Source organism: Hylobates moloch, unplaced genomic scaffold (assembly GCF_009828535.3).
Source record: "Hylobates moloch isolate HMO894 unplaced genomic scaffold, HMol_V3 SCAFFOLD_24, whole genome shotgun sequence".
NCBI classification, from domain to species: domain Eukaryota; kingdom Metazoa; phylum Chordata; class Mammalia; order Primates; family Hylobatidae; genus Hylobates; species Hylobates moloch.
The window spans coordinates 26555618-26569231 of NW_026652299.1; the positions used below are offsets into that span (position 1 = coordinate 26555618).

At 56.1% G+C, this 13614-nt stretch overlaps 1 protein-coding gene across 1 annotated transcript in view; it reads left to right on the forward strand.

Annotated features, from left to right (window-relative positions):
- The window catches only part of GLI2 (GLI family zinc finger 2), a 255836-nt gene extending 246782 nt beyond the window's left edge, over window positions 1-9054 (forward strand). Inside the window, exons 12-14 of the mRNA XM_032145841.2 lie at window positions 1171-1443; window positions 2982-3318; window positions 4912-9054. Coding sequence (XP_032001732.1) covers window positions 1171-1443; window positions 2982-3318; window positions 4912-7379 — 3078 coding nt within the window. The 3' untranslated portion in view covers window positions 7380-9054. The remainder of the gene's footprint in view (window positions 1-1170; window positions 1444-2981; window positions 3319-4911) is intronic.
- The last annotated feature ends 4560 nt before the right edge of the window (window positions 9055-13614 follow it).

Below are 13614 nucleotides of genomic sequence, written 5' to 3' on the forward strand. Positions count from 1 at the left end.
CTCCCCATCCTCTAGATGAGAAAACGAAGACTCAGAGATGAAGTGACTTTCCCCAGTGCCAGAGGAGTGATGATCCCTCTGCAGCTGTGAAAACACCCTGGGTCACTGCTCCACACCCCCAAATTCCCTTTCCACCACAAGCAGGTGTTCCACTGGGGAGCAGCTGCGCCGCTGCCTGGGGGAAGCAGAGCAGTGCTGTCTGAGCTTGGCGTTTGTTGGCAGCCCCCTGGCCTGTTGGCTTGGGCAGCCAGCAGTGACATGCTCCAGCTGTTAGCCTGCTTGGGCCTGCCGTGGCTGTCAGCCCCAGCAGATGGGGCACAGAGCAGCCTCTGTCTCCCTGGGTAGGCAGAGCCCCTATCTGGACTGAGAGAACCAGGGCGAAAGCAGGGCAAGAGCCGGTGGTGTCCTCGCCCAGCCACACAATTACTGTCGCTCAGGCTTACTTGGAAATGTATGTTTTTCAAAGCTTAGACACATCCTGGACCCCAAAGGGACTTTGCTCCAATGCTTGTAAGAAGTTAGAGGAATTTTCAAAGGCATCTGAACCCCTCAGAGTCTCTATGGACAACAGCTAGCCTTAGAGGGGAGTGTGTGTGCACATGTGTGTATGTGTAAGTGTATGTTTTTCTGTAGACGTGGTGTGTGGTGTGGGTGTGTGTGTGTGTGTGTGTGTGTGTGCTTGTTTATGCGTCCAGGACTGAGGTTCGGAAATCTTGGGTTTTTTCACCCCATTACTGGATGACTTGGAAGCTGTTCCTTTGCCTCCCTGATCCTGCCTTTCTTCATCAGAGAAATCAGGGGTGCTAGTGCTGTCACGGGGTACACTGAGCTCGTACACTTGCTACTAGTACTAAAAACCCCACTGCCGTGTTCACTGAGAAGCAGCATTGTGATTACACGCGGCACATGTGTCCCCAGCTTCTTGTGGCAGGACTCCCCGTGGCCATGTGCTTAACTGCATGAACAGGTGGCAGATAAGCCAGGCTATGGCCAGGCTCCTGCATGGCTCCATCCACAGAGCACTGGCTGCAAATTTGACAGAGCACCTACTGACGTTGCCAGCTGGGCTCTGCTGAGGGACGTGGGTAGCTTCAGGAGAACAGGGAGAGCGCCCCTTCAGAGTTGATCCTTGCACCCCTATCCATGACACAGGCCTGCTTCTCTCCCCAGAAACCCTACATCTGCAAGATCCCAGGCTGCACCAAGAGATACACAGACCCCAGCTCTCTCCGGAAGCATGTGAAAACGGTCCACGGCCCAGATGCCCACGTCACCAAGAAGCAGCGCAATGACGTGCACCTCCGCACACCGCTGCTCAAAGAGAATGGGGACAGTGAGGCCGGCACTGAGCCTGGCGGCCCAGAGAGCACCGAGGCCAGCAGCACCAGCCAGGCCGTGGAGGACTGCCTGCACGTCAGAGCCATCAAGACCGAGAGCTCCGGGGTAAGCGGAGCTGGGCAGCCCAGCCACGCAAGGCGACTCCATAGCCGTGCCCAGGGCCACCCACCCCTTACCACGGTTGTGGGCTCTGCCCTAAGGCCCCCCTCTAGGGGCACAGCGATATCCCTCCTCTCTCCAACTTGGCTTTCCCCCTTCACCACCTTGGGCCTCACATGGAACCTATCTTGTCCAGGTCCCATTCTGCTCTGACCAGGCCCCTGCTGGTGTGTGGCAGCACCCTGGGTGACAGGGATGCCACCCTATATGGTGGGCCTGCACAGGGCGGGGGTGGCCCCTGCACCTTTCCAGCCAGCACCCAAGTGCCTTTCCAGCCAGCACCCAAGTGCCACTGCCAGCCCCCACTCCTCTGTCCTGTCTCTGCATCCCCACCCCTCTGGCGTCCACTCCTTTTGTTCTAACCACTTGTTCTTTGTCTCCATCTCTTTTTCCTGACTGTACCTCCCCTAAGGATAGACGGTACTGAGGTGAGCCAAGGAGCTGGGCATGTGTGGGTGGGCTGGGGGAGTGAGGGTGGCTGGGGAGCCGGTCCATGCTGCTGCCTGGCAGAGACTCATCTGTCAGTCCAGGCCTCCTAGGCCCAGGCAGGTGGGCTCAGACAGGCACACGGCAGGGCACTGCAGGTGGGGCCATTGGCCTTGGCAGCCGGAGTGGAACTGGCAGGTGTGGGGAGCAGGGGCGCCAGGCTGTATCAGGGACAGAATGACAGGGAGGCATGCGTCTAGGCTGCAGAAGGTCCTGAGGGCCAAGCAGAGAAATGTGGATGGTGCCATGGACAACACCTAGAAGGTCCCTGCTTCCATTAAGTCTGTGTCCTCATGGGAAGGAAGATCACAGCTTCCCAAGGAAGCTGGAATTTGGGGCCATTTGGCCTAACAATGAGCCCAGAGGTAGTGCATCTGGTGCAAGCCTCATCTGGGCCTAGATCAGAGTTCTGTGGATGTCATCCGAGTTCTGTGGCATTATGCACTGGGTACATGTGCCATGAGCTCCCTGCCCCACTCTATCTAACCCAGAGGGAAGGCTGCTTTGGGGTGGCCCTTTACACAAGGGCTGCATCCCACAGGTCCCCCTCCCTGGTCATCCTTTCCCTTTCCAACAACCTGCCCCTGGCCTTTTTGGATCATCCTGTCTGGTTGAAGCCACCAAGTTAGCAGGCTTTCGTTCCTCACCTCATCAGGGTACCTGGCTGTTGGTGGGAGTGTTTAAGTGCCTTCTTTTGTGCCATACCGAGTGCCTTCTGCATGCTGCGTGCTGTCCATCCACCCACTAACTCTGCACCGGAATCAGTTCAGGTCCATCTCATAGTTGGGGAAGGCAAGGTTAAGAGAAGTGAAGTGACTTGACCATTTTAAGCAAACAGACTCATGATGCTTTACATGCTCCTCCTCAAGGCAGCTTCCTTCCCTCACCCCCAGCCCCCCAGGGTGCGCGAGGGTATGGTGCCTGTGCAGGCCTAGAGGCAGGACCAGGTGGAATCTCACACCCTCTGAGTCTATGCCTTCTTGCCTCGTCCCCTGCAGCTGTGTCAGTCCAGTCCCGGGGCCCAGTCGTCCTGCAGCAGCGAGCCCTCTCCCCTGGGCGGTGCCCCCAACAATGACAGTGGCGTGGAGATGCCGGGGACGGGGCCCGGGAGCCTGGGAGACCTGACGGTGCTGGATGACACACCCCCAGGGGCCGACACCTCAGCCCTGGCTGCCCCCTCCACTGGTGGCCTCCAGCTGCGCAAACACATGACCACCATGCACCGGTTCGAGCAGCTCAAGAAGGAGAAGCTCAAGTCACTCAAGGATTCCTGCTCATGGGCTGGGCCGACTCCACACACGCGGAACACCAAGCTGCCTCCCCTCCCGGGAAGTGGTGAGTGAAGGCCCGGGGTTTGCAGATGGGGCAGGAGAGAGTCTGGGGCAGCACCAACTAGGCTGGCACCCACCAAGCACCAGTGCTATCTCACCGGATGCCTACAGGATCTTACCAGCCCAGTACAGAAAAGGAAACTGAGGCTCAGAGAGGTGAAATGCCTTACCCAAATCAATGGCAGGGGTGAGATTAGCCAAAGCCCGTGCTCTTTCAACTGCACCATGCTGAGTCCTTATAACCCCCCAAAGCAAGCAGACCCTGTGCACATCATCCTATTCCTCAACCATTCATTCCTTCACTGATTAGGCACTTGCTGTGAGCACCATGGCAAAGGCCTTAGGCAGGAGAGCCATTTAATTCCGGTCCCAAAGGAGTGTTTGGTTAGAAGGCTGTGCCACCAGATTCACACTCTACTGCAGAACAAGCCAGGTACCACCAAAGCCAGAGCTTAGGGTAGAGCTGTGCAGAGGAAGGAGAAAGCACACTGAGCTGGGGATGAGCAGGGAGGACTTCATGGCAGAGGCAGTGCTGTGCTCAGCCTCAAGAGGTGTTGGCCAGGCTCTGAGATGGAAGGCGTCTTTAACGAGCATGTCTTGGGTACCGACTCTGTGCCTAGGATTGTGCCGGGCTGCCCACTGTAGTCAACACTGATGTACCACCTGCTCTCACTTGAAGGGAGGATTTGTTGTCCCAACTTGTGGGGACTACTGGTAAATGGCCTTGAACCCTCAGCCCCCTACAGGGATCTCCTGGGTTGCAGACAGATGCCCCACCCAATGTCACCCCTTCCCAGCAGCCCCACATGCAATGACTGGTCACTGCAAGAGTGTAAAGGCCCAGCCATCAAGATGAGGCTCAGAGAGGTGCCCAACTCAGGGCAGCACTGAAGAGCCATTGGGGGTCCTGGGCTCCCTGTGAGATCATCCTGGGCTCCCATCTCCTCTGCCCACTCTTGCAGCCTGTCTTTCCTTCCATGGGAATGGACCTCAGGGTACTCCCTGTAATAGCCTGCTCCTTAAACTCCATCTCAGGGAAGCCCAGGTGGCAACACCTCCATGGACTGTGAGGGTACTGTGCCAGGAGACCAACCTGGGCCTTCCTGAGTTGCTCATCCCCTCCTCTGCGTAACTCAGCCCTATGGAGAGGCACATTTATCTACAGCTAGAGAAACTGAGGGCCAGAGAAAGGAGAATTCAAGGCCAGACAGATAATGGTAAAGTCAAGATAGGGACTTAGGCCTCCTGGCTTCCCCTCACCCACCCTTAGCAATAAGTGCCACCATTTGTTTATATATTGCTTTTTCCTTCCCCTTTTTAATTGAAAAACCATCTGCTCACTGGGCATGGTGGCACACGTGTGCCCTAGCTACTCCAGAGTCTGAGGAGGGAGGATCCCTTGAGCCCAGGAGTTCAAGGCCAGCCTGGGAAATCCTGTCTCTAAAAAGAGAAAGAGAGAAAGAAAGCATGCATCGCCTGAGTGCACCGTGTTCCAGGCCCTCTTCTCGGGCTCCAGGCCCAGTGGGATGACTGAGCATGGTCAAAGCAAGCAGCCACCTACCCTTGTCCCGGTGCTGACCCCTCTGCTTTCCCTCAGGCTCCATCCTGGAAAACTTCGGTGGCAGTGGGGGCGGCGGGCCCGCGGGGCTGCTGCCCAACCCGCGGCTGTCGGAGCTGTCCGCGAGCGAGGTGACCATGCTGAGCCAGCTGCAGGAGCGCCGCGACAGCTCCACCAGCACGGTCAGCTCGGCCTACACCGTGAGCCGCCGCTCCTCCGGCATCTCCCCCTACTTCTCCAGCCGCCGCTCCAGCGAGGCCTCGCCCCTGGGCGCCGGCCGCCCGCACAACGCGAGCTCTGCTGACTCCTACGACCCCATCTCCACCGACGCGTCGCGGCGCTCCAGCGAGGCCAGCCAGTGCAGCGGCGGCTCCGGGCTGCTCAACCTCACGCCCGCGCAGCAGTACAGCCTGCGGGCCAAGTACGCGGCAGCCACTGGCGGCCCACCCCCCACTCCGCTGCCCGGCCTAGAGCGCATGAGCCTGCGGACCAGGCTGGCGCTGCTGGACGCGCCCGAGCGCACGCTGCCCGCCGGCTGCCCACGCCCGCTGGGGCCGCGGCGTGACAGCGACGGGCCGACCTATGGCCACGGCCACGCGGGGCCTGCGCCCGCCTTCCCCCACGAGGCTCCAAGCGGCGGAGCCAGGCGGGCCAGCGACCCTGTGCGGCGGCCCGATGCCCTGTGCCTGCCGCGGGTGCAGCGCTTCCACAGCGCCCACAACGTGAACCCCGGCCCGCTGCCGCCCTGTGCCGACAGGCGAGGCCTCCGCCTGCAGAGCCACCCGAGCACCGATGGCGGCCTGGCCCGTGGCGCCTACTCGCCCCGGCCGCCTAGCATCAGCGAGAACGTGGCGATGGAGGCCGTGGCGGCAGGAGCGGATGGCGCGGGGCCCGAGGCCGACCTGGGACTGCCGGAGGACGACCTGGTGCTGCCGGACGACGTGGTGCAGTACATCAAGGCGCACGCCAGTGGCGCTTTGGACGAGGGCGCCGGGCAGGTGTATCCCACGGAAAGCACTGGCTTCTCTGACAACCCCAAACTGCCCAGCCCGGGGCTGCACGGACAGCGCAGGATGGTGGCTGCTGACTCCAACGTGGGCCCCTCCGCCCCTGTGCTGGGAGGATGCCAGTTAGGCTTTGGGGCGCCCTCCAGCCTGAACAAAAATAACATGCCTGTGCAGTGGAACGAGGTGAGCTCTGGCACCATGGACGCCCTGGCCAGCCAGGTGAAGCCTCCACCCTTTCCTCAGGGCAACCTGGCGGTGGTGCAGCAGAAGCCTGCCTTTGGCCAGTACCCAGGCTACAGTCCACAAGGCCTACAGGCGAGCCCTGGGGGCCTGGACAGCACGCAGCCACACCTTCAGCCCCGCAGCGGAGCCCCCTCCCAGGGCATCCCCAGGGTAAACTACATGCAGCAGCTGCGACAGCCAGTAGCAGGCAGCCACTGTCCTGGCATGACTACCACTATGAGCCCCCATGCCTGCTATGGCCAAGCCCACCCCCAGCTGAGCCCCAGCACCATCAGTGGGGCCCTCAACCAGTTCCCCCAATCCTGCAGCAACATGCCAGCCAAGCCAGGGCATCTGGGGCACCCTCAGCAGACAGAAGTTGCACCTGACCCCACCATGATGGGCAATCGCCACAGGGAACTTGGGGTCCCCAATTCAGCCCTGGCTGGAGTGCTACCACCTCACCCAGTCCAGAGCTACCCACAGCAGAGCCATCACCTGGCAGCCCCCATGAGCCAGGAGGGCTACCACCAGGTCCCCAGCCTTCTGCCTGCCCGCCAGCCTGGCTTCATGGAGCCCCAACCAGGCCCGATGGGGGTGGCTACAGCAGGCTTTGGCCTAGTGCAGCCCCGGCCTCCCGTCGAGCCCAGCCCCGCTGGCCGCCACAGTGGGGTACGTGCTGTGCAGCAGAAGCTGGCCTACGCCAGGGCCACAGGCCATGCCATGGCTGCCATGCCATCCAGTCAGGAGACAGCAGAGGCTGTACCCAAGGGAGCGATGGGCAACATGGGGTCCGTGCCTTCCCAGCCGCCTCCGCAGGATGCAGGTGGGGCCCCAGACCACAGCATGCTCTACTACTATGGCCAGATCCACATGTATGAACAGGATGGAGGCCTGGAGAACCTCGGGGGCTGCCAGGTCATGCGGTCCCAGCCACCACAGCCACAGGCCTGTCCAGACGGCATCCAGCCCCAGCCCTTGCCCTCACCAGGGGTCAACCAGGTGTCCAGCACTGTGGACTCCCAGCTCCTGGAGGCCCCGCAGATTGACTTCGATGCCATCATGGATGATGGCGATCACTCGAGTTTGTTCTCGGGTGCTCTGAGCCCCAGCCTCCTCCACAGCCTCTCCCAGAACTCCTCCCGCCTCACCACCCCCCGAAACTCCTTGACCCTGCCCTCCATCCCCGCAGGCATCAGCAACATGGCTGTTGGGGACATGAGCTCCATGCTCACCAGCCTCGCCGAGGAGAACAAGTTCCTGAACATGATGACCTAGAGCCCCGAACGCCTGGTGCTGAGTGCACCCCGAGGGGTCATCGCTGCCCAGAGCCTGGGGGTTCCAGCTGTTTTGTCTTTTTCCAAAAAAGTGTTAAATAGGCTTGAGGGGTTGTTGCGCAATGGCCGCTTCAGATGACAGGTGTTGTAAGAGAAGGTTTATGGGCATCCTCTCTGGTCTTTTGGATTATTCCTCAGAACAATGAAAAAAAGTCTCCATAGGACAGGAGGGAATGCAAAACTTATTTACACAGTGCTTTCCAGCCTTTGGTGCTTACAGGACTGCTCTGTTCCGGCTTCTTCACGGCTGACATTCGGCTAACGAGGGATTACTTTGGCCAAAGCCTTTCAAAGGATATGCAGAAAGATGGTAGGGAGCATTTGGGTTTGAATCTGAACGCCATACTGGATACTCTGCTTCAGAAAGATGAGCTTTTTATTCTACTACTTGGAAGGAAAAGGAATTCCTGGTCCACCTGAATTCCTCTATGAAGCCTAACTCTTGAGGTCTCTAACATACCTTGTCGTAGAGGAAAAACACACATTATACCTGGATGATTCAGGAGCACATTCTGATTCCAGGTTTGGTAGAGCTGGCTCTTCTACTCCGTAAAGCCGAGTCTGGGACTGGCAGCCCATCCAAGTGTATATGAATGAATAAAGCATTGAAGTATATATGAATGAGTAAAGTATGTAAGTATCACCAGAAAAAGGAAAGAAAAAATGTACTCCTTGGGGCAAGCCCAGAAGCTGCCCTGGCCTCGCCAGACCGTGTTTACAGTGTTTGCATGTAGAATGTAGCCCTTCCTGAAAAGAGACTTGTTTCTAAATACCTCGGGGCTGCTGGAGCTGCTGTGGGTTAGGGATGGACTGAGGCCTCGTGGAGTGAGGGTGCACCCGGGGCCCAGCCTCAGGCCGCCCTAGGGATCTCTCAGTAGGAAGAGGAAGTTGCATGTTTACCCAATCCTGTTTCTCCAGTGCAACATCCACCCACTTTACCACGAAAAACTCCAGGGCCTGACGGCAGCCTAGTCCCCCGACACTCACCAGCAGCCCAGTGTTCTCCACCAAGCCACAGTGTGCATGCCTGGTATCCTCCAGATTCCCTTCCTTCTGCCCACTGAGTCACTGGGCAGAGAATGATGACATGTGTGGTGGTGTGGTTGGGGGTGGAAAGGGGAAGGGGTTGATCCTCAGGACTCTGAGGGAGCATCATTGAATTTTCCTGTTCAGTGTGACCAAGACCCACCTGGAAATGGAATTTGGAACTGGCTTCAGGAGACATCATTCCTGAACACACTGTAGGGTGAATTGGTGCATCTTCTCCACCATACACACACACACCCCAAACCTTTTCATGGGGAATGTGTGGCAACCTTGCCAAACAGCACCACTCAGAGTGTGACTCTGACTGTGACCTTGGCCTCAATGAGGAGCTTCTTAGGAGAGTTTGAGGACAAGGCCAACATCATCATCTGGGCCCACTGCGTCCCAGCACATCAAACTCTGTCCAGAGACAAGGCCAACTGCAAATGAAAGCCAGGGAACGTTGCTAAGGGTCCGTGGCTCTGCGGTGGTGTTCATCGCCTTCCTGAGATAGGATTTCCCTTGCCAGTCCCAACCTGTATATATTCTGTACAGAAGACATCCCTGAATATACTGTAGGTGAGTCGTCCAGCCAAATTTATATCTCCAAAACATTTTTAGCTTTTTCTACATGCTATGAATTGAGATGAAATGCTCAACTTGTAAATAAGTCTTTTTGTACATTAAAAAAGTAATTTTTTCATAATTTATCTTGTCTATCTTCTTCTCCCTTGACAGTAGTTAATGAGAACCTGGGCAGTAAATTTCGTGCATTCGAGCAGAAATTAGGCTGTATTTTTTCTTAACAGTGTCAAAATTGACTATCCCGCCTTTGCCAAGAAATATTTAATGCTGAGGCATTTACTGGCTGTTTGTTTGTTGTCTCCTTGGGGCTGGGCAGGGTTTGACATTTCACAGTGAATATCTGACTGCCCTTCCGGTGAGCCACTCTGAACATCTGTATGCATTGCAGACCGGGGTATAGACCCAAACACTCCTAGGGTCAGAACCCTCCCTTTGGTGGGCCCTCTGATGGAGCACATTTCATCAGGGTGGGGCGGGGTGAGATGGGCAAACCCCCAAGGCTCTGGTGCAAGTAGGAGTCAGGGCGGGCAGGTGGCACCTCCAGGATGCCCGGCAGTTGGCCTTGGCAAAGGGGCCCATGGGGAGCAACCACAAGCAGGGGCTCTGAGCTCTAGGGGGCCGCCCAGCAGGTGGACAGGGAGAGCCTGGGTCCAGTGGGCAAGCAGTCAGCTGTTGGCCCCTGCAGTAAACCTCAGGGAGCCCTTGAATGAGTCATGAGGCCCCATCTGGGGGTAGGGCCAGAGACGGAGCAGGGAGCAGAGCCCCAGGACTGAACTAGAGAGGTAAGAGGGCACCTTCTAAGGGCCAGGCACGCCGGGCCTCTGAACGCCCAGCCCAGACCCCTTTACCCTCTCCTCTCCAGGAGAGAAGCCTTCGCATGCAGGCTGGGCAGTGTGGACACCAAAGCCACATGGGACATCACCTTTGCCGGGAAGGCATGAGACACGTGGACTGAGGAAGGGTTTTGTGGTAAGACACTTGCAGGAAACTCCCAAGGAGAATAGAATTGAGCAGGTTTCCTTTCCGCAGGCATCCCACAGCCTCCACTGTGCATCCGGGGGCCACCACCTCTCTGGCCAACATTTTCTAGTGGAAAGGCCCCTCTCCTCCCCAAGGAGCAGTGTCGCTCAGCAAGCTCCCAGGGAGGAAGTGAGCATGCACAGCTCTGCCCTTCCCTCCTCTTCTTTCCAAAGCCCACCTTCAGGGCTCGTACCTTCTCTGCTTCACCACTTGTTAAGCCTCTGGAAGCGGCTCTGCCCTACTTTGTGGAGAGGGTGAGGCCTAATGTTGTTCAGTGCCACCTGAAGTTGCATGAGCCACAGAATTAAGAGCCCACTGTGGCCATTCAGACGAGCCATCTCCTCTGTGTCAGGTAACGATGGCCACAGTCGCGCTGCATAACAACATCCATGAAACCTCAGCACCATATAACAATAAGCATGTAGTTAGCTCATGAACCTGAAGGTCTGAAGGTTGGCTGCCCTGGGTCGGGCTTGGCTGGGCTGTCTCCATATGTGGCTCAGCTGGGGTCAGCTAGTCTAGGTGGCTTGGCCTCGCCCAGTGTGACGCATCTTCCTCCCAGGACCAAGACACTAGCAATGACAGAAGCACAGGAGGGCAAGCCAGCAGCTGCAGGTCCCCAAAGCAAGTCACATGGCCAGCACCCATGCAGTGGGGAAGGGTACTCCTGTGGAAGTGAGCAGGAGACAGCAAATATTTCCCGAAAGTAATCCAGTCTACCACAGCCTGCCTTCCTAGAGACAGTTATTCATGTTCCACATGCAGAATATACCCAATCAACACCCCCAGAAAAAAAAAAAAAAACAACTCTCCAGTCAGACTTAGACTTCAGGCTTCAAGTCCAGGATCTTGTGGTCTATATCTGGGTGTGGTTCTTCTTGACCCAGAGTCTTACCAGCTAAAAAGACAAGTTTTCTGCCCGTCACACCCTACACATACACCCAACATACAGTGGTGGACCAGGGCTGGAATAACAGTAACGAGCACTCCCATCTAGAAAGGGAGACGGAGGCACACAGCAGTCCCTGGTTCAGGCACCTGAGTCCTGCTGGGCAAATGTTGCAACGCCCCTGCTCTGGAGGTGGGGTGCTGCCTGAGTGGCTCCCAAGCCATCGTGCTCCACGGTTCTAGCTTCCACCACTGGGGCCTTCTTCCTTTTCCATCATCCTTTCAGCTTCTGATGAGGATGTTGGAAAATAGTCTCTTTGGCAGCGGAGTAACTTTCAGCTTCTTCCTGCCTGTAGGAGGTTGGGAACCTAAGTTTCTTTAGGTTCAAACAGTCTCAGTTTCCTTGAGTCCTGGGCGATGCCTTTGCCCAGGGCGAACCCTCAAGCATCTCAGGAGTTTTCTGTGTATTTGACTCCAGCCCACTGTGTGTCAGAAGCCACACCCAAATTCCTTTGGCAATATGCCTCTCTACATTTGATAACGTGTACCCCCCCATCAGGCTGCTGTAGGCCACACCCTGATAGTTTGTAGGCACCCTGTTGTTGCTGAAAGGATATGTTTGATGTCACCTTATTCCTTGCAAGGACCTGATGACAAAGGGCATTACCATTAAGGGTACATCCCTGCTGTCTCAACTCTGAGGCATGCTTCACCAACATAGCTCTGGATCTGGTCTTTGCCTCCCAGGCCAGATATTAGATTGGTGCAAAAATAATTACTTTTATGCCACAATTATTTTTTATTTTTTATTTTTTTGAGACGGAGTCTCACTCTGTCACCCAGGCTGGAGTGCAGTGGTGAAATCTCGGCTCACTGCAAGCTCCGCCTCCCAGGTTCATGCCATTCTCCTGCCTCAGCCTCTCCGAGTAGCTGGGACTACAGGCACCCGCCACCACGCCCGGCTAATTTTTTGTATTTTTTAGTAGAGACGGGGTTTCACCGTGGTCTCAATCTCCTGACCTCGTGATCCGCTGGCCTCGGCCTCCCAAAGTGCTGGGATTACAAGCGTGAGCCACCACGCCCGGCCTATGCCACAATTATTTTGCACCAACCTAATATTAATTTGAGGATCTTTTACTGGCTGGAGAGCCCAGAGATGGGAAGTGATTTTGTTTTCTAAATTCTGCTTGTACACTGGCTAGTTCCTTTCAGAACTCGTCTCTTGTAGAACCTTATCATTTGCAGCTCAGAAAGCTCATGTTTACAATATTCTGCCTGGAAACCATCCTGCCCAACTCCACTAACTCATAGGTACATTTTCTCCCTCCCAAAGTATCATAGGCAATAATTTTACCAGATGTTTCTCCACCACATAACACAGGTCACCATTTTTCTTGCCATTTTTCCTAGCCACCTCTGTATTTCCTCATTGCCCAGTTCCAAACCTCTGCTACATACTTTAGGAGCAGCAGCCTCCGATTCTAGGTACCAATTTCAGAATAAGTTAACTGCAGTCCAGTAGTGCTGTCTAATAAAAATGCTTACAGGCTGAGCACAGTGGCTCACTTCGGGAGGCTGAGGCAGGCGGATCAGAAGGTCAGGAGTTCAAGAGCAGCCTGGCCAGTATGGTGAAACCCTGTCTTTACTAAAAATGCAGAAATTAGCTGGGTGTGGTGGCACGCGCCTATAGTCCCAGGGACTCAGGAGGCTGAGGCAGAAGAATCGCTTGAACTCAAGAGGCGGAGGTTGCAGTGAGTCGAGATCGTACCACTGTACTCCAGCCTGGGTGACAAAGCGAGACTTCGAAAAAAAAATGCTCACAACAGGAGGCATCTGTTTAGCTCCTAAGTCCGCGAGTCAGCTGAGTGGACTTAGCGAGACTGGGCTTGCTGGAGCAGTTCAGCTCTGCTTCTGTGCCACTCCTCCCCCCGGGACCAGAGGATTGTTCGTCGCTAGCAGTGACGGCAGAAGGACAAACGAGCAAGAAATAACACAGGAGACTCTTTGGGCCTAGGCTAGGAACCAAAAGCAAAGCATATGGCCGAGCCCCAGGTCGGTGGAACTAAGAAGCTCACTTCTATACAATGAGGGGAGACAGGTATCCCAGCAACAATCCAGACCAGACATAGTGGCACAGGCCTGTAATCCCAGCACTTTGGGAGGCCAAAGGATTGCTTGAGCTCAAGAGTTCAAGACCAGCCTGGGCAAAATGGTGAAACCCTGTCTTTACAAAAAGAAAACAGCTGGGCATAGTGGCATGCACCTGCAGTCCCAGCTACTCGGGAGGCTGAGGTAAGAGCATCACCTGAGCCCAAGGAGGTGGGGACTGCAGTGAGCTGTGATGGCACCACTGCAACTCTAGCCTGGGCAACAGGGTGAGACCCTGTCTCAAAAAAAACAAACAAAAAAATCCAACCTACCACATCCTTAATCCAGCTTTTATAACAGTAAGACCAACATTGCAACCTCCATCTGTCTGCTGAGTCTGTATTTTAGATGGTTCTAAATCCAGAAGAAGTTAGCCAGGTGTAGTGGTATGTACCTGTAGTCCCAGCTACTGGGGAGGCTGAGGCGAGAGGATTGCTTGAGCCCAGGAGTTCGTGGCTGCAGTGATTGGACCACTGTCCTCCAGCCTGGGCAACAGAGTAAGACCCCAG